Here is a 21,359-nt window from a genome sequence, read left to right as displayed (position 1 = left end):
ACATTATCCAACCATTTTGCGAAAGAAGATTGAAACGTCAATGGCCTTTAGATTTAGTCTTGGATTAGCTTCAATATATCATTATCTTTTCAATTGTTAAACTAACAATAAGAAGATCTCATTGGAGTTCTTCTTAGACATCGCTCTCAAATATTGTCAATTTAGCTTATAGGAATTCTTATGTATTTCTGCGTTGAAATAAAAATGGCAATCGTGACGCATATGAGCTATATTTTAGAATTATTATTTTATTGCGGATACAATTTTATAGCAATTATCTTAAAAACTATGGAAACAATCTCTGCAATAATTATCATTCAATGACTGATATGCGTATAATCAATTAAATCAGAATCACTCGTGTTTCGTATTCCCATGAGGCAGTTTAATACAAGAACAGTTTGGATGACCTAATGATCTGTACGCCGCTATTAAAAATACTAGCTTTTATCACCTAACTGATTTTCCATAAAGCCCCTTTTTACAAAAGAGCATGACAAAGAAAACTTAAAGTTTAGTAGGTCACGGAAATATACAAGTATCGCGAAGTACTAAATAATAAAGTTGTCTTCGGGATGATACTGTCAGCGAGATGAACAAAACAATAGCTTTCTTGGATGGCACTAGAAACTTCTATCTTTGATAATGTAAGTATATGTATTATTTATACATATTTTTGAAAACGCTGTTCTCGTGTAATCAAAATTTCATGAAAAATATATAATTTGTAAAACAAAAGATGATGCTAATTTTTTTTCTTCTTACCTTCAGTAATTAGCCCGTCCCTTTGTCCTCTTCTCGCCCACGAACATAAATCACATGTGGTGAGTCCGTCAGCTACTATGCTATCTTCGAGAAATGTTGGTCTCGGCGGTGGCGGTGCAAAACCGCCGCCCGGCCACCATGGCGGACCACCGTCATAGAATGGTGGCCAGGCGTCAGCGTCGATTCCCGACGCGCTATTACTCGCCGAATCTGCGGGTGAACCGCCAGCAACCGCTGCGACTGCCGCAGCGGCTGAGAGGTTGCCCGGCAGCGGTAGCGGAAAAGACGGCAAGGCCGGCGGTGGCGCCAGCGACATCTGGAGGGAAAAAGAAACAATTAGTAAATATGTGTGAAAACAAAAAATGTTATTTTATAAATATAAACTTAGAAGTCGTCCATTAATCACGTGATGGATTTTTTTAAGGAACTTTGAACCCCTCCCGCCCATTTAGTGATAAGTAGTGATATTTAAAAATACACCCCTTCCCTCCTTACAACAGCAGCATTTTTAATACCTAGAAAATATCCTATCATTTTTTTGATTTTTTTTAAAAAAAAAGAAATATTTTACACCTCACATATTTGGTGATTTTTAGCCAAACGCCTCCCCCCCTCTTAAACAGCACGTGATTAATGGGAAGCCATTTAGTTATTAATAAAAAAATTAAAATAAGTAAAAAATTAACATAAAAAATATCTAAAAAGATCTTGTATCACTGGAAGAAGACTAACATATGAAAACATATTTCAGGACATAATTTTAGATTTTTTTCGTATTACTTTTCCAAAATTAAGAAATTAGAAGATAATAATTTATACAGCAAACAACAAGAATTTGAGACTAAATTTTTATGATATTTTAAAATTAGTCATTTTACTTCATTTACATTTTTGTGCAAATCAAAAAAAAATTATTTTCGTCTTAAAGTATTACAACGGAATATCTTAATAATCCGATAATTATTAGCTCAGTCGGCATATTAAAAACCGCAGGTTTGATTTACATTTATGATCCAGCTTGACCACGACTAATCAGAAAAATACTCATATAGATGACTGAAAGAAATGAAGTGACAAAACTGTATTAATAAGTCTTCAAAATCTAATTAAATTCTTATGAGCTTTATGATATTTAAAGAGTACTACTTTGAAGTCGGTTCAAACAATTTGAGTAAAAGCAATATATTAGATTATACTTATATATAACTATCGTTACCAATTGAATATTACTTGACTTTATATAAATTTTTATTTATTTAAATTTGAAATAATGATGTGTAAGACAAATTTATTACCAAATATAATAATATATGTTATCGAATTTATTAATCTTATTAATATTTATTTGTTCACCTGAATACATAAACTTGAAAGCTCAAAATCTTCAAAACATTAGCGAATCATGAAAAATTTTTAATAAAAATGTTGTGTTGTGTGTAAATAGATTATTACTGAATATTATGATGTGTTGATAATAATCCACAAATCATATTTTGAACAATTATACCCCCAAGCAAATAATCGTACCAACCCAAACAGACAATTTATGTTTCTAAGCTTGCTAGATACTAATTGCACTACGATGTTCCTAGCCCACACCAAAAAAATGCAAAACAAAATTTGCGAGATACGTAAACCACTATTTGTAACCACGTTTTACTATTTAATTTAGCTACATGAACTCGAATAATATAAAATAAAGTAATGAAATATATATATTAATCACAGGTGTATAAAGTTTAAAACCAAACAAGCTTTCAAATTTCAATCAACTAATATGAATTATACAAAAGATTTCATTAAAGTAAATAAAAATTAGTCTTCGATATAACAATGTATCAAAACAACTGCTTTTACATTCAACAATTTAATTTAATTCAACACAATTGAATGCAAAATTTTAAATCGCAAATTGAGCCAAGTTAGCTATTTACGCAGACGAAATTTAAAATTTATCCTAATCATATTAATTATAAATTTTTGCAATGTATTTTTATAAACATACTTAAACAGATTAGAGAACAATAAAATCTTTTAGTAGTTTGATAAAATCTATTTTTTTTTGTCTGTCAAAAATAAATTACTATATATGCTTGAAATATACTATATTATTATATATTCTTGAAATATTGATAATATCTTGAATAAGCAGACTTTGATTATAAAAGTATCATGTCGGATAGACTTGTAAATTAAAATCGTTATAGAATTAATTAATCTAATAACACCTCAAATTTCGAAAAAATCTATCAGACATTTGTTGTTTGATATTAATTGATATAGTATTAGAGTCAAATAATCAAATATGTCAAACATGATTTTTTTTTAATGTTGGTTCAATTTAGGCTCTAAAATAATTCTAGACGACCAAAGATTCTTATGAAAATAACAAGGGTAAATTTCTATTATTTTTTTTTAGAATAACATTGTATTCGTTTATTTTGATCATAAATAAAAAAAATATAACAAAAATTTAATATATTTTATATATCAGTAAGTAACTATTTACTTGGGAAAAAGAACCAAGAAACTATGGTTGGGGTAGGACTATATTAAAGTTAATATTAAAAGCTAAAACTTTCAGGGAAGCATTTGAGCCCCTGGGAGCAAAAAAATTCCATATTAAGGACCAATCTATATATTCTATTTAGTAATAGTAAAGTGACTTTTAAAATAATCTTCCCAACGCCCCACCGATTCAAGTCGTCGAGTGAGCCATCAAGCACCGGTCGCCCAATTATTGACCCATTGACAGTGGAACTAATCTAGTGGGCACAATAGAATAATCCCCACACGATGCGATACAAAAGCGTCGCCATTCTATTCTATGTTCGGCCGTTTCCTTCCGATCTTTTCTCAAGTGGTTTATAAGAGCAAAAGCTGTGGTGTTGCTGCCTCAGGGGAAATCCACGTACCATTTGAACGGTTGAGGGCGATTCAATGGCGTATTAAACGAGGTATTTTGGTAAATTGGATTCGGTTTATCAAATACGTGACCATATACGAAAATTGCCTATCATGTCCATCTTGGGAATTTGTTTGCTTTCTTAGCTACCGAAAGTTATTATTGATGCTTATTCGTGCACGCGCCTTGATAACTTCGCGAGTTCACCTTAGAAATGAATATTATGCCGGAAGAAACTAATATATTTCACCAACATCCGATGTATTTTATATGAGATGAGGGGCTTATACAAAATTTGATTTTGGTGCTGTAAAATTTATAAACATGTTTGTCACTAACAATAAGCTTGAATATTTTTATTTTAATTTATTGTTTAGCATCAGCTGCATTCACCTGCTTACAGGTATTTCAAAAACTTCAATAAATAAAAATAAATTAGTATTATACTGAAATTAATAAAACATTTTTTTTTTTAAATTAAAAAGAATCTACATAACAATTATATTATATACTAGCGGTACCCGAACACGTGTTGCTGTGTTATACATATAAATAAAAATTTAAACAAAAATGCTATTCTGTTACGTCTAGTTATCAAAATGAAAAATAGCTCTCGTACCTTACGTGATTGATTGCTGAGCTGTATTAGAAGCATCTTCGAATAAAATATCCCATTCAGCATCCCAATGTGTAATATAGGCTTAAAAGCGTATCAGCAGTAATTAAATTAAAAATCTAATCGATAATTATTTTTGTATTATCAATTACCAAAATATCACCATAACGGTATCAGTTTTCAAGCATCAAGAAGTTAAGAAAATCATCCAACTCATAGTCAGAGCATTTTATTACTATTTTAAACAGCAATCAGAACTCAAGAATAGTCGGTTCTATAGATGACAACCCAAACAGTTATCCTCTGTGTGTTGAACTATTATTACCATTTCTGTAATAGGATGAATATTTATTGATGTAGCAATACCAGATTAGGGCTATTTTCTCTTCAAAATATATTGTTATCTATATTCCCAAGTGAAAACTGTTGTCACTACTGCTTGAAAACAGAAAGCTCAAACCCGGTATCTCAAATTCAAGACTAGTCGACATTTGCCTATAAGGGAGCCGATACAAGCCATTATTTTAATTCTTTTATTATTATTTTATATACAAATAAATTATATTTCTAAATGCAATCTCCAGGTCTTTAAGCAATAAATTGCTAAGCAAATAATAACGCTCTAATACTACCCGTGCATAAAAAGTGATATTTATTTGACATTCAATATTATGAGAAACTTGAATGTTATAAATACAGACATTCTAGAATGTCGCATTCATTTATCAATTGATGTAATTTGCAAGCTTTACGGACTTTTATATCGTTTTTATAGATCGTTGCAAATAATAAAGAAATACAGGAAAGGAATATATAAAATTTTATATTAACTGCTGAAAGCGGAATAAAATCCATTTTATTATAATGTTTTTCATATTTCTAAAAATGATAAGGTGCAACAGTTTTAAATAAATGACACAAATAATTAAATGTCATAAATATACATATTTAATTATTAAAAATTAAATTATATGTTTTGTAGCGCTATCATAATATAATATTCTTCAACATCACAGGTAATCACACTTATAGCAGTTTATTGTTGTTTTAATCAATTACAATATTTTTTATGAATTCACTTCAATTATGATTATTTTTATATAAATTTAGTCGTATACTCATACTCGTACATATATGTAGGGACACATATGTTTTAGATAATTCATGTTAAATAAAATATAAATTAATAATGAATAAAAATTAGTGACTTTTCAAGTCACCTAATTTATTTTTAAAGTGAAACTATTTCATCAAGGAATCAAATTATAAGCCAACAAAAAATAGTAGAGTAGTGGAGTACTGTAAAAATATAGATAATTCTAATGTTGATCAAAATTATCCTAAGATCCTAAGTAATTATTTCGAATGCACCAAATTTAATTGTGAATGCTAATACCTTGTTCATTTTCGTCTTCAAACCAGCCACTTTCTGTCGATCGACTCAAATTTTGATGTGAAAGGATTTGCAGTTTTTAACTGGTGGCCTTAAAGTTCAAACGAATAATGTTCGCGAATGCTTGTTTGCAGTTCATTTAGAATTATTGGGCAACCGGTAACTTTCAACGTAGCCATTAAAAGTATCGAAAATGACATCGAGTTCGTATTATTTCCGTATGATTTGCAAGAACATCGAACAAAATAATTGAATCGTAACAGCCGCAAAGCCCATAAAAACGCTTCAGAACGGAATATATTGCGCACTCAAATGTCTTCACAAATTCGCTTTGCTTGATTGATGGCCTTGCAACTCGGCATTCATATATATTCGAAACAATATTTATTGTTTTATTTTCCAATCTTTTAAGGGCTATAAAATTCATAAAGACAGTGTATGATGGAATACGGAGTATGATAGAATTATAATAAGCATAAATGGTCGTTTAATAATGCGGTTCAAGGTATTTATATTTATATTTATATTTATATTAACGGATACAGGAATAAATTTAATAATTACAGAAAATAAATTAACCTAATTGAATTAAGTATAGTAAAATACAACTATTAAATAATATTACGCCTAACATTAGTAATATCTAATACAATAACTTGAAGAAAAAAAAAATGTAATAAAATTCAAATAGTTTAATTGTTGTAGATCTTGAGAGTCTTCTTATGGTGAAAAAAATCCTTGAAATATCCGTTATGCAATTTTTATTGAGTCTCATATCTAGAAAATAAAAATTAAGAGCAGTATCAAAAAAGAATACACAATATGAAAATAATTGTAATGATAAAATACTTAAAGTAGGAAAATGGTAAAATAATTTAGAATAAAAATTAGAAAAGGTATTGAAAAGGGAAAAAAAAAATTGTAACTGTTGCAAAAAAAAAAGTATTAATTAGTAACAGTAGGCATTTCATTATCAAAATAATGTTTGATATCGAATTTGGCAAACTCAGAAGTATCGTAGAAACTTTGAGCTTTTAAAAGTTTAACAATAGTATTATGAAATTGACGATCATTCAGTTTCCTAATATGTAGTGGAAGTAGATTAAAAAGCTGTACTCCTCTTCCGTCTATGGTATTAAAAGATGTTTCAAGTTTAAAAGTTGGTCCTTTTATAGTCAAATTTCTTGTTTTATAATATGAATTTAACATGGAGGATAGGTTGAAGCGTTCAGGATTATTTTTTATGAATGACAACGTAATTAGCAAAAATATACAGGGAACAGTGAGAATGTTATATTGTCGGAAAAGATTCCTACATGAGGATAAGGAACTGAGGGAAAAAATTATTCTTAATGCTCTTTTCTGTATTTTGAATATATCCTTTAAAGATGATGAGAATCCCCAGAATTGTATTCCATAAGCGAGATGCGAATAGAAATTAGAATAATAAATTGAAAGAAGGCAATTTAAACTAACTTTTGATTTAAGAATTCTCAACATGAAACAGGTTTTAGTTAACTTAGGTACAAGTATGGAATGAATATGATTGTCCCAGTTTAAGTTTTTTTGTAATTGGATGCCTAGAAATTTTGAGACTGAGGAAAATTCAAATTGAATGCTATTGATAGTTAAAGAATTGATCTCATGACTTATCCTATTTACTGTTCGAAAAGACATAATTTGGGTTTTGTCATTATTGAGCAAAAGATTATTAGAATTGAACCAATTCGAAATTGACTTCATAACTAGATTTAATTTATTATTTACTTCTTCTAAGGAATTGCTTTTTATAATCACACTAGTGTCGTCGGCAAAAAGAATAAATTTACAGAGATCTGTACATTTTGGCAGATCGTTTATGTAGATGAGAAATAATAATGGTCCGAGAATTGAGCCTTGAGGGACACCGAGCTTAATATTTTGTTTGTCTGAGATAATTACTGAACCACGATCATTAAGATAAACAGATTGAGTCCTATTTGATAAGTAAGATGAAAATAATTCAAGAGCTATACCACGTACACCGTATTTGTCGAGCTTGTTTAAAAGAATTTCATGGGAGATACAATCAAAAGCTTTGGACAAGTCACAGAAAACTGCAACACAGAAACTACCATCTTCGAAAGAGTGAATAATGTCATGGACTAATGTGTAAATTGAGTGAGAGGTAGAGTGATTTCGACGAAACCCAAATTGATTTTTATATAATATATTATTAACTGTTAAAAAATTGTTTAGTCGACTATGTAATATTTTTTCAAAAATTTTGTCAAAAGTGTTTAATAGAGAAATTGGCCTGTAATTATTGATAATGTCAGTGGGCCCTTTTTTATGAAGTGGCCTAATTTTTGAATGTTTTAAATGATTCGGATAGACACCGTTACTAATTGCGTTGTTTAAGCAAGCAAGGAGATCATCAATGAATAGTGGATAGAATTGTTTTAAAATATCAGACGAAATTTCATCAGGACCACATGAGTATGAATTTTTAAGGGACAGAATTGTTTTCGACAGCTCCTCAGGAGTTATGGGTAATAGGTACAGTGAATTCTGATTTCTAATAATTTTAGAAAAATGTGCTGCTGAAATATTTGGATCGATTACAATATTGGATGTTATATAAAAAGATTCATTAACAAAATAGTTATTAAAAGCATTTGCTATAATTATTTTATCATTGACTTTTTATGTTTATATAATTATATTGTATAAGTATAATTTATTGATTTATTGGTAATTGTAATAAAGTAATTTGATCCGAGGAAATTTGATATGGGTTATGCAATTTATATTTTAAAAGTACCGTAATATGCTGCAAAATTTCATTATTGCATCAGACTTATCTCTCGAGAAGAAAGTGCTCATTTACAAAACTATAATAATTCCTATTTGGACCTACGGTATAGAACTGTGGCGACCCCACATGCATGCAATTCGAACACCAAAATTATACAAACATGTCCAAATAAAATTTTAAGAATCCTCAATGATGCTCCACGGTACATATCTAACTACTGTCTCCACAAAGAAAAAAAAATAACAGTAAGATTTGATACCATTAATTCCTTCTGAATCCGTTTTACCGTTTGAAAGACTACAATTTCAAATAAATCACAAGGACAGAGGATGAATTTTTGCGGAATAAATTTCAAAAATCTATGTTTCAGTCATTGACAATTGTTTGTTGTATGCTCGAGGGTCCAGAAACAAAAAAAAAAATACTTATTCGCTTACAAGTATGTCTGAAAATAATCCATAACCCATGATGTTGACAATAATTTTTTTCAAAAATAATAGTGTAATTTTTATATACTTTAATGAACATAGCTGTAGAAATGTAGCTGTTTTGCTTTTCATAGTATAATTAAAAAGACAAGTGTGGGAATTGAGACTCATCATTTTATTCAAAGCAGTTCTACGTTTATCATCGCTAATGTTGATGTATCAACTGTAATGACGATAAATATTGTAAAAAATATTAATGATTATTTCTAACTAAATGGTGAATATTAGTAAAGGATATTAAAAAAATTAGAAATTTTGTGGACATGAGTACAGGGCAACGTCTGACGCGTCAGCTAGTATATATATATATATATATATATATATATATATATATATATATATATATATAGTTCAGATGTAAACATATATGTAAACTTATATTCTCACACACCCGTATATAATCTCACATACTCCGTTATTATTTAATTAATCGGTTTAGAATTATAATATATAATTATACACACAAAAGTACTTGTACCATTTGCATTACAAAACCCTGCTTGACTGTGACAAATAACGAGGAATTACTAAATAAGCAATTTATCAAAAATACGGATGAAATAGTTTGAAAATAAAAAAACAAACTAATGATGATTACTAAATGGATATTAAGATTGAATCTAGGATTGTATGGCATTGTAAATGAGTTTAAAGGCAAGAACCTGTTTTCGTAACAGGTCGAAGACCGTTGTATGCGTTTGTAACTTGCTATTACATTATCGGCGGGATAGCATCAAATGGAATGAATTTCCTACAATTAGACATACGTAATAATGTTTTCTGGCTAATGACAAAGAATTTGGAGACACTGTTAATTTAATGTGTTTAATATCAAAATGATGTTCAATCAACCCAATTTGTCTATAGAGCATACCAGAACTAATATACCTTTTATCAACTTACTCAAAGAAAACATTAATTTTTTTACAGAATATTCGACTTGCTAATAACATGATTTCTCGACTTTTTAAGTCATTCTGAATTAGAGTGTATACTGTAGTGACAGTCGTCATAATAGCTAAACTATACTGAAATTTATATAGCAAAAGATAAAGTATGATTGTTCGAACAAGTTTCCATTATTGGTTTCAGTCAGTGCCTAACATTCACATAATCTGTTTGCAGACCGCATTGCTAGAGAGTTAAAAGTAAGTTTTCATTTTCGAATTATTTTACTAATAACTTAATTAATTAATTAGTTAATTGTATGCAGATGTATAACTTTGCTTGTTATTTTGCTGTAAGTTGAACATTAGTAGTTATTCACCAGCAGTCTTAGCTTAGATAATTTTGCTCAATCATAATGATGATTTGTATTCAAAAGTGTACGTTGGGTACGGTTGTGACAAATTTTGTGGATACGGTTGTGACATATTCTTCTTGTTCTTTTAGGGTGAAAATTAAATAAATAAACAAATCTTATTTTTAAGACGAAATACAAAAGAAAAACGAATACGACAATTCTATTAAAAAATTTACATAAAATTCTTGTTGACTTAGTTTATAAAATGATGTTTTGGTATATTTCATTCATAAGCTTTGTTTAAATGTTTATGCAGTGTTGTGTGACATATTGTTGTTATTAACGACAATAAAAGTCGTTATATACTATTTTTATTAATATATATTATATATATATATATATATATATATATATAATAGCTAATAATTATATAACTAATGAACTATATAATAGCTAAATACTTCAACCTATTTCTATGCCTCCACAGCCCCAGGATGATTGTGATAATTACCCTTTTCTTATTTGATTTGATTTTATGACTAATCGTATTTAGGTACAGTAATTCAGTATTTCCATGTAGACAAATGTTGAAATTACCTCTTATTATATAAACAAAATTATTGCTGATCAAAAAAAGTGACACAACCCTACCCAGACTCTCCTACACATTTAACCGCATATATGCAAACTACATTAGAAATTGTTAAAAAGATATAATTAATTAATAGTCCGATCAATTTACGCATTCAAGGCAAGAATAATTCATAATAAGCAGTGACGTGGTAAAATTGCCTAAAATACAATTATACAATTATAGAAGAAATCTCAGAAACCGAAAAAGATTTTCAGCTAACTGGTCAGTTTTATAGCAAAAATACTTCACACAGAATTGTAGAGCATAAAATTATCTACAAAAGATTCAAAATGTAAAAAATAAAGTACGTGACAGTAGTTGAAGTTGGATGTAATTACCTTAGAATTTTTAATACTTTAAATTTTTAATACAAAAATACATTAATTATAATTACCTTATAATCGAACAACAATTACCAGTTGAACTAAAAACAGTGACGGATAAAAATAAATACAAAACTAAAGTAAAAAAGTACATCCGAGGCAAATAAGATTAGTTTTACTGTAATTAAATATGACTTTTCTTTTGATTTTTTTACTTTAGGCACAATGAACATAGTTATAACTAAAATATTCTGTATTGTAAGAATGTAAGTTTGAATGGAAGTATGAATATGTAAAGATGAATTTATATGAGTGATTATGTATACATATGTATATACATGTAAACAAATATATTGATATAAATCCCATTTTAATATTATAAATAAAGATGTAAAATTCTACTGTGTTGTTATTAAGATTGCTGTGATCTCTCATACCGGAATATTTGTATGACTGAGATAGAGTATGTTTAAATTAATAAAATTTAATAATAATAAAATAAAAAAATAACAATGTAGATACAGTAACAAAACAAAACCAAATAGATACAGTATATATAAATTAATAAAATCTAATAATAATAAAATATAAAAATAACAATTTAGAAAAACTAATAAATAAAATAAAATAAAATTAATAAAAATATTGTTTTAGTAGATACATTAGAAAATTGTGTATTGTTGAAAATTTACAGAATGATTATACAGATCAAATGTCAAATCATATAATATAAAGAATGAGGTGATATAATAGAAATAGGTACGAATATATATATATATATATATATATATATATATATATATATATATATATACATAGGTGGGCATTAACTCGTTAATCCGTTAATCGTTAATTAACGAAGTTAACATTTTGATTAACGGATTAACTTTTAAGTTAACTTTTAAAAATGTTAACGGACACGTTAACTTCCGTTAAAATGCGAGAAGTCCGTTAATCGTTAATCCAATGCCTACTATTTACCGCACGGCACAGCTTTAGCCAATGCCTTATTAAACGGCATAGAGAAAAGATTTGGACCACTCCTGAATGATGAACAGTGCCAACTTGCCGCGGCATTTCACCCAAAGTTTCGGTTAATGTGGCTGGAAACGTATGACAGCAGTAGAGAGGAATGCAGAAACTATAAACTATTGGACAAAAAATTTCTTTATTTTGACATATTTTGGAAGATCTGAACTTTTTTTCAAAGCAATTTTACTGCTTTAGGACTGCATAGAGACAAAATATAAAGCGCGTAAGCGCCGCGTCGCTGTCTAAAGGATAAACATTGGTACGGAACCCATAGGAATGTAAATAAAATTTATATTTATTGTTAAAATCTCTATAAAATATCTGATAATTTGATGTGCATATGTCTAATGATCATTTTGACCGCCAAATGGCATTTTTTTTTACTTTTTTCATTAGATCTCCGAAACCGCTAAACCTGCCTTCATGAAAAATTGATCAGTTCTTCATAATTGTCAATACAAGTAAAATGTTTTTTGAATTATTAAAATCGGACGCTCCGTTCTCTTAAAAACTGAGTTACCGTTTTTGGCTCAATTTTGCCCCATATCTTCGGAACGGCTAGACCTGCCTTTGCCAAAACTAATCAGCACGTCTTCTTATCAATACGAATCGAATGTTTTTTAAATTATTCAAATCGGTTGATCCGTGTTCCCGAAATCGTCGCCGAAAATTTGTATCCGAATACACACACATACACACACACACATACATCCATTTTTTCTAAGGTATGCCAAAATATTCAGAAACCTTTGAAACGTCGAGAAATGCAAAAATTTTCATTTTCGATTTTTTGCGATTACTATAACTTGCCCTACGGGAAGTTAAAAAAACTCTTTCCCTTTATTTAGAAAAAAATTCTTGTAAAAACAATATGCAATCATAAAAACGGAAAGTTGACCAATAGCGTTATCACGGTATGTGATAATTGTGCCATTTTCCTTATACACACGGAAGTGTGCATAAAACGCGCGAGGGGTTAAATTACACATTTGAATTATACAAGTATTTTGTTTTATTCATAACCTGTTAACTTCCAGAACCTAAACTAATAAGTTTTTTAAGTTCACTAACGCAACGGTATAAAAATGTAATTTTACACATATTAACGGATTAACGATTAACGTTAACTTGCGTTAATTCTTCCGAAATGTAACGCTTTAACGTTTAACGAAGTTAACTTTTTTTGTAGCGGATTAACGATTAACGAAGTTAACTATTTGATTAACGGTGCCCAGCTATGTATATATATATATATATATATATATATATATATATAATATATTCATTTAAAAATGTGAACAAACTAGGTTTTTCTGATCATCAGTGTATTATAATTTAAAATTCAAAATATGAAAATCTAAAATAGCACTCTGTGTTAACTCAAGAACTTGTTCTTTTTACTCTGTTAAGTTGAAAGAGTTAACACAAGGTGTTATTTTGATTTTCATATTTTAAATTTTAATTTATAATACACTGATGATGAGACAAACCTAGTCTGGAAACGTTTGTAAAATTAATATTATTTACTAATTTAATAATTTGTGCAAAAAAGAGTCTGTTTGTTCATATCTCTCAATTAATATCTAACCACTCAGAATACATTTGTTATATATATATATATATATATATATATATATAAATATATATATATATATATATATATTATAAATTACAAGATTCCAATTTTAATAAATTTATTCTGAACTAAAACATCTACATAATTAATGCTCACGTGTATGCCGCGTCTTGGTTTATACTTAATACACTAAATATAAAATTTATTCCTTTCCTTGCAGAACAATATCCAAAACCAGTTATGAAACGACCACGCAAACCCACTATCATTATGCATATTCTCCAATAAATTTCTTTCACATATTATTTACAATAACATTATCTATTACACCGCACCGAGTCGCCTGTATATGACAATCGCAAAAGGCGATCAGACTGAACTTATACGTAGCGAAGCGTCAATTCCACTGATTTCGTTGCGTAGTCCATTCTTTCATTCTTTGATTCTTTGTCCATTGTGTGATCGCTGGACATGAAGTGGGCAGCATCGATTTATGATTCGTAGTCCTTTGTAAGAGATGATATTGCATAGTAGATGCGGTAACAATGACCATAGGTGCACCCCAGTGGAAAGGGACGAAAGAAATTTTCAAGATAATTGAAGATCTTAGAAAAATCATTCATCCATTTTTATAGCTTATTTATAAATTTAATATTTTTTATAAACAGTCAACTATTAGGAAATGTGCCACAGTTTATTTTACTATAACTTTTTAAAACTTTTTTAACCATAATTTTCGTGATGTGAAAATAAACTCTGTCACAATTCTAGTTAATTTATGTTTATGTTGATTGATAGTTAATTTATGTATAAATATAAACAATTTATAGTTGTTAATATTATGAGGATTGCGTAATTACGATAATAGTTTTAAAAAAATCTCAACATAATAGGCAATATATATATATATATATATATATATATATATATATATATATATAATTACCTAGTAGACACGCCGCTGGGCGTTGCTACTAACTTCTTTATATTGTAAGATAATTATTGTTAGCAATCTCTACTTAATGTTAATGTAAAACAGATTGCAGAATAAATTAAATAAAAATTTTTTTTAAAAAATAATAGGCAATATAAATAATATTTTTCTAACACATTATGGTAAACATTCTTCGAATTCTAATTGCACTTAAGTAAAGTCTTAATTGAGTCTAAATTATATTTATATAATTCAAATATTAGCCCGGTCAATTTACTCATTCAAGGTACTGTAATTCATAATGGGCTGTAATTTGGCAAAATTGTTTAAAATACAATTATACAAAAAATCTCAAAAGTCGTTAACTATCCGATGACAGCTAAAAAAATGACACAAGGTCAAAGGTAAAAAAGACCATTTTGCAATTTTCAGCTAAATGGTCAGTTTTATTGCAAAATTACCTGAGATAATATTGTGGAGCATAAAATAATCTAGTTTAGTAGATAATTTTATGTTCTACAATATTGCCTCAGGTAATTTTGCGATAAAATTGACCATTTAGCTAAAAATTGAAAAATTGTAATTTTTCTGACCTTTGACATTGTGCCATTTTTTTAGCTCGCATCAGGTCGATGAGGACTTTTGACATTTTTTTTATCATTGCATTTTAAACAATTTTGCCAAGTTACAGCTCATTATGAATTATAACATTATTGATTATACCTTCACCCTGATTTTAGGTATAAATTGACCGGGCTATATGTATAAAACAAAAATCATAAGTTTTCTTAAGGTTTATAGATTGATAAAAAAATGTATGATGATTATATATTTTATAAATTCAACGATAAATTTAATTTAACAATTTAATTTACAAGAAAATCAAAAATAAATGAATTTCACTAGAATCAAATATATCTAATATATCCAACGATAAACTAAATTTAATAATTTTAATTGATAATTATATCATCAATGAAAAACTAAATTATTTATTTTAGTATTTTGCTAATTATGCACTTTTTTGTTGGTCTGATTAATTATTCTAATATCGTACGATTTATTTGGAAAAAAATGATATTTATTACAGAATAGAATCATCTCATCGTAGGGTAAGTTATATTATAGTAATCGCCAAAATATAGAAAATATTTCTTTATATATCTTTACGTTTCAAAGCCTTCTGAAAATTTTGGAATACTTTAGAAAAATGGACGAATGCGCACTTGTGTAAAGTATGTATATTTGAATGCATGTGTGTGTGTGGGGGAGGGGTGCGTGCACAATTTTTTATCGAAGATTTCAAAAACACTGATCAACCGATTAGAATGATTAAAAAAACATGCTATTTCAACTGATAAGGAGACGTGATGATTAGTTTTTGGCAAAGGCAGGTCTAGCCGTTTCGGAGATGTAGGGCAAAATTGCCAAAATGGTATTACAGTTTTTGAGATAACAGAGAGTCCGATTTAAATAATTCAAAAACCATTTTACATGTATTGAAGAAATGAACAACAAAGTACAATTTTGTAAAGGCAGGGTCCAGCGTCTCCGGAGATCCAATAAAAAAATAATGCCATTTGAAAATAAATATTAGATATACATATATCGTATATATCGTATTACCAGATATTTCATAAAGATTATAAAAATAAGTATACACTTTGTGGCGATTTATATGGTTACCGTACCAATGTTAACACGTTAAACGACTATGCGGCGCTTACGCGCTTTGATATTTGGACTAAAAATCAGCTATGCAGCACGATTGCTTAAAAAAATTTTCAAAATTTACAAAAATAAAATCAAAATATAAAAAAATCTAAATTTTCAAAAAAGTCATTTTTTTCAAATATTTCTCAAAAATCTAATTTTTTCAAATATTTCCCAAAAATCTAACTTTTTCAAAGTTTTGCAAAGTTTTTTTAATAATATAGTTTTTGTTGCGAGAAGTTCCAGCAATTTGCTTTAAGGCACGATGCCATGCACCACTAGTTTTTGTTTTAATGAACTTGAGTGATTGAAGTCAAATTTCCCTAAGACCGCCCCTGATAACCGCACCGTTTGTGCGTGGTGCGTTCCAATTGCTTTTGCGTATACATCACAATACTGCATATAATATAAGATGTCGTACAAAACGAAAGAATCGTGTTGGTTTAGATAAATTGCGAGCTTTGGCACAAGCCAAGGCGAGCTACGTTTATTAAACCGCCCTGTGATATATGTAAACTCATTTCAGATATCACCGCAGAGCGTCCGCACTTAAAATGATAACGCGATTTAATACTGAAATCGATTTTATGTTTATAGTTCGTTATTTCTATCGCTTATCTTTATTTTCTCTATATACGTATTATAGTGCTTCTTCAACATGAGCAAAAATCAAATATACTGTCTTCACCTAATGCAGATAATCGAAAGTCTTTATTCATTGAGCTATAACCAAAATTAAAAATGTATATATAGCTTTCAGAAATCTTTATTAATTGATACTTTTATAATTGTTATTGAACCGCAATTAGAACTTGAGGACCCTATAAGTGTTTGTCTAATTTGACTTAGTACTACGCCGGTTTCACAGATGGCAACCCAAACAGTTGTCTTATCTCTATGTGATAAATTTTATTATTACAACTTCTGACATAGAGCAAATTTTTTATTGATGCAGCAATGCCGTTAGGGGCTATTTTTGCTTGGATACATATTGCTATATATATTTCCAAGTAAAAATCGTTGTCACTACTGCTTGATAACAGGCTGCTCGAAGCGGAATTGAACGTGGAACCGTGGATTTATTGATATTCAAATAGTTATATCAAGTCTTCACAAAAAATTGATAATGATTATTTAGATATCCTCGAATTGACTATATTGTAAAGATATCTTATTATAAACAAAAGAAAAATCTGGTTAACTCATTTTTTACAAAAAGAAAATCTTGGTTTACTTATTCTTTGTAAAAAAAAACGAACCATATTATTAGTAAATGGTATTCCGGGTCCATATCAAATAATTTTTTTTTTAAATTTTATTCATACAAAATTGACATTATTTCATAGTACTGTAATAAATAAATAATACCTGATTATTCATAACAGACCATACGATAGGTTTTTCAGTGAAGTGTCAATAGATTTTGTGAAATAAGTAATAAGTCCGGAATTGATTCTAAATCTTGCCTTTTTAAAGGCACCGGGCTTAATACTTACAAGGTAATATACACCTTGTTCAGTGTTCTAAATTTTAAAGGTGAACGTGCCTTTTGCTGACTCCTCTTTCCAAACACTGGGTCGGTGTTGGTAATGGTTAGAGGATAAGCACATTTTAGAAAGTGATTTTTCTAAATTTATTTGTTTTAAGTACTTTTGATTTATTTTCTTAAAATCAGTGCCGAGTATATTGAAGAGCCCAAGGATATTCCCAGGCAGAAGCCTGGGAAGAAGATCAAAATGAGCATGGAGGTACAGACCAGCGGTGCCCTCAAAAACAAATTCAATGCACTATCGGACCGATCGGACATGGATACAGACAGGGAGTTGAACGAATATAGAAAAGTGTCACGGAGAAAGAGAGCTAAGAAGAAGGAACCAGAGGGAAATGTTGGACAGCAGCCATCCGAGTCTGGCAATCGAGAATCACCGAACAAGTTAAGCAAAACACCTGAGAAAATACCACCCATCATCATCAAGGCAAACTTAGAATTGAAAACAATAAAGTACATCAGAGACATAACTAAGATCCAATTTAGATATCAGTTTTTCAACACGCAATTACACAAAATTTTTACAGATACAATCCAGGAACACGAGCAAGTTAAAAAGGTATTGAGAGAATGCCATTACCAATTCTACACATACTCGATGAGAAAAGATTTGCCGAAGAAAATTACAATGACTGGACTTCATCCTTCGATACCCGAAGCTGAAGTTTGCGAAGACCTCTTATTGAAAGGAGTTAAAGTCAGACAAGTGACACAGATCAAACGAAAGTTATCGGATGGCAGCCAACATAAGCTGCCCATATACATTGTCTCTCTGGAGAAAGATCAAGACATGTCGGAGCTGAAGCAAATTAGTAACATTGGAGGGCACATCTTCTCTTGGGAGACATACAGGTCACAAAATAGGGCTCTACAGTGTCACAACTGTTTGAATTTTGGACACACATCGTACACCTGCGATATGAAGTACAGGTGTATAAAGTGCCTCGAGATGCACGCGCCAGGTGCGTGCAAGAAACTACTAACCGAGGCACCGATGTGTGTCAATTGTAAGAAAGAACACCCGGCGAACTATTCTCAGTGCTCCGCACTCCTTAATTTCATTGAGAAGAAGGAAAACGATACTCTTAAGAGAAGAAAAGTATATGCGCCAGCTCCAACACCAATGCCACTGACAAGAAGTTTCTCGTCAGCTCTAAATCCGACAAACACCGGCCCTAACTTCAAACCTGATTATCCTCAACTCTCTGTCCCACGGACATCATACCGACCTCCGCTGCAGTCCACACTATCACCGGCCTGGCCTTCACCATCACCAAGACCAGCACCGATCCGGCCAACACCATCAATGGTCGAGTTTACAACCAACCAGCCAGATCCAGATCTCAACACTCCGGAAGGACTCTTTACTGCTATGGGCGAGATCAGGAAGCTATTTGCGGATCCCCAGGTAAAGCAAATTTTCAGTGAGCTATACAAACTGACAAAAACACTAAACACAAACATGACTTATAACGACAAATACACAACAATTTTGAACTTTCTTACATCATCACAATAAACCAATCGCAAGACTTACAAATAATGCATTTCAATTCTAATGGACTTAAAAACAACATTGACGAACTGAGACAGACGATAACAAAATACGATCTGGACATAGTACTGATTAACGAGACACACTTCAAACCTACGGACAGACTCTATATGAACAATTACAAAGTTTACAGAAACGACAGACAGACGGACGCACGCGGATGGGGCGGCACTGCGATTTTGATTAAGTCTAACATCAGACACGAGCAAGTGCCAAACCTGACAGCGGGCAGTTCTGAAATAACAGCTATTAATGTATACAAGAGAGGTCAAAAAGTAACCATAATATCGATTTACATCCCGGCAAGCAGACTAGAACATACGGACTTACAAAGACTACTGGACTCGAACAGATTTGTACTTATGGCAGGAGACTTTAACGCACAACACACATCTTGGAACTGTAACTTCAACAACGCGAACGGAAACAGACTTTACGAATACCTGACCGAACACAACACCACAGACGCACAACTACATTATCCTGACACGCCGACCAGATACGCCACCGTACAGACGCACCACCACAGTACGATCGATTTGGCATTGACAAAAAATCTACACGTAACATCCGAACCCATAACAAGAACACTTTTCAACTCCGACCATAATCCAGTTTTCATGACCATTTCAGACAGACTAGACGTCGACCAGACTCCCAAACACAAATTTTTAGATTACACCAGAGCCAACTGGCCAATTTTCAGAGACATCATCACAGACAACACACGACACACTATGCCAATCGATACCAACACTGACATTGAGGAGGCTGTAACACACCTTACACTGACAATCACAGACGCCGTACAACAGACTATACCGACACTAGACTCAAGAACAACACCAGCCAACGACTTGCCAGAACATATTTTATTGAAAATACAACTTAAAAATCATACAAAGAAACTGTGGCAACGTACCGGTGACAGACTACTCAAGGAACATGTTAACAGACTGACAAAAATTATTTCCAACGAAATACGTGACCACCGAAACAGCACTTGGACCAAAAGACTCGAGAACATAAATACTGACCCACACACAATTTGGCAGACAGCAAAAAGACTGACGCAAAAACCAACATCCATACCTCCACTCAAATTAACTGACAATAATTACGCAACGACACCAGCAGACAAGGCGGAAATATTGGCAAAAAACTTTGAAAACATACATAAACAAAATGCCAATATGTCAAACGCAGACCTGAAACAAGACGTACACGAGACAATTCAAGACTTCACTGACCTCCACAGGGACAAAGACTTACGAATAGACCCTGCCACAGTTTCCGAAATAAAGACAATAGTTAAAAAATTACCGAACAGAAAAGCACCAGGACCGGACGGACTACAAAACATAATACTTAAACAACTGCCGACGAACGCCTACATTTTACTTACGCGCATAATAAATAGACTAATGACAAAAGGCTGCTTTCCCGCTTCTTGGAAAACCTCCATCATATTTCCAATAGTGAAGCCAAGGAAACAGCCAGACATACCACAGAACTACAGACCGATCAGCCTCCTCAACACAATGAGTAAGGTAGCCGAAAAGGTACTACTCAAAAGACTTAACAAACACATAAGACACAACAAAATTATACCTGACACACAATACGGATTCAAAGAACGACACTCTACACTACACCCACTGACAAAACTCATAGAAAATACAGTACTCAACTTCAACAGACGAAACCATACCGGATTGGTGTTACTCGACTTTGAGAAGGCATTTGACACCATCTGGATGGACGGACTTGTACATAAACTTATCCAACTCAACTTTCCACCGTACATAACGAGAACTTTACACTCATACCTTTCAG

The 21,359-nt window shown here is 30.7% G+C and overlaps 1 protein-coding gene across 2 annotated transcripts in view; it reads right to left on the bottom strand.

Moving 5' to 3' along the window:
- LOC113387814 overlaps positions 1-21,359 on the bottom strand; it is an 872,338-nt gene that overhangs the window by 58,069 nt on the left and 792,910 nt on the right. For both annotated transcript variants that reach the window (XM_026625191.1, XM_026625192.1), the window contains one exon: positions 766-1,081. In XM_026625191.1, coding sequence (XP_026480976.1) covers positions 766-1,081 — 316 coding nt within the window. The remainder of the gene's footprint in view (positions 1-765; positions 1,082-21,359) is intronic.

This window comes from Ctenocephalides felis, unplaced genomic scaffold, assembly GCF_003426905.1.
Source record: "Ctenocephalides felis isolate EL2017-DRISC unplaced genomic scaffold, ASM342690v1 CF-g0.4_SCAFFOLD_03572, whole genome shotgun sequence".
In the NCBI taxonomy this organism is placed as follows: Eukaryota; Metazoa; Arthropoda; class Insecta; order Siphonaptera; family Pulicidae; genus Ctenocephalides; species Ctenocephalides felis.
Note: the sequence above shows the minus strand (reverse complement) of the source record. Positions and strands in the feature narration are given on the sequence as shown.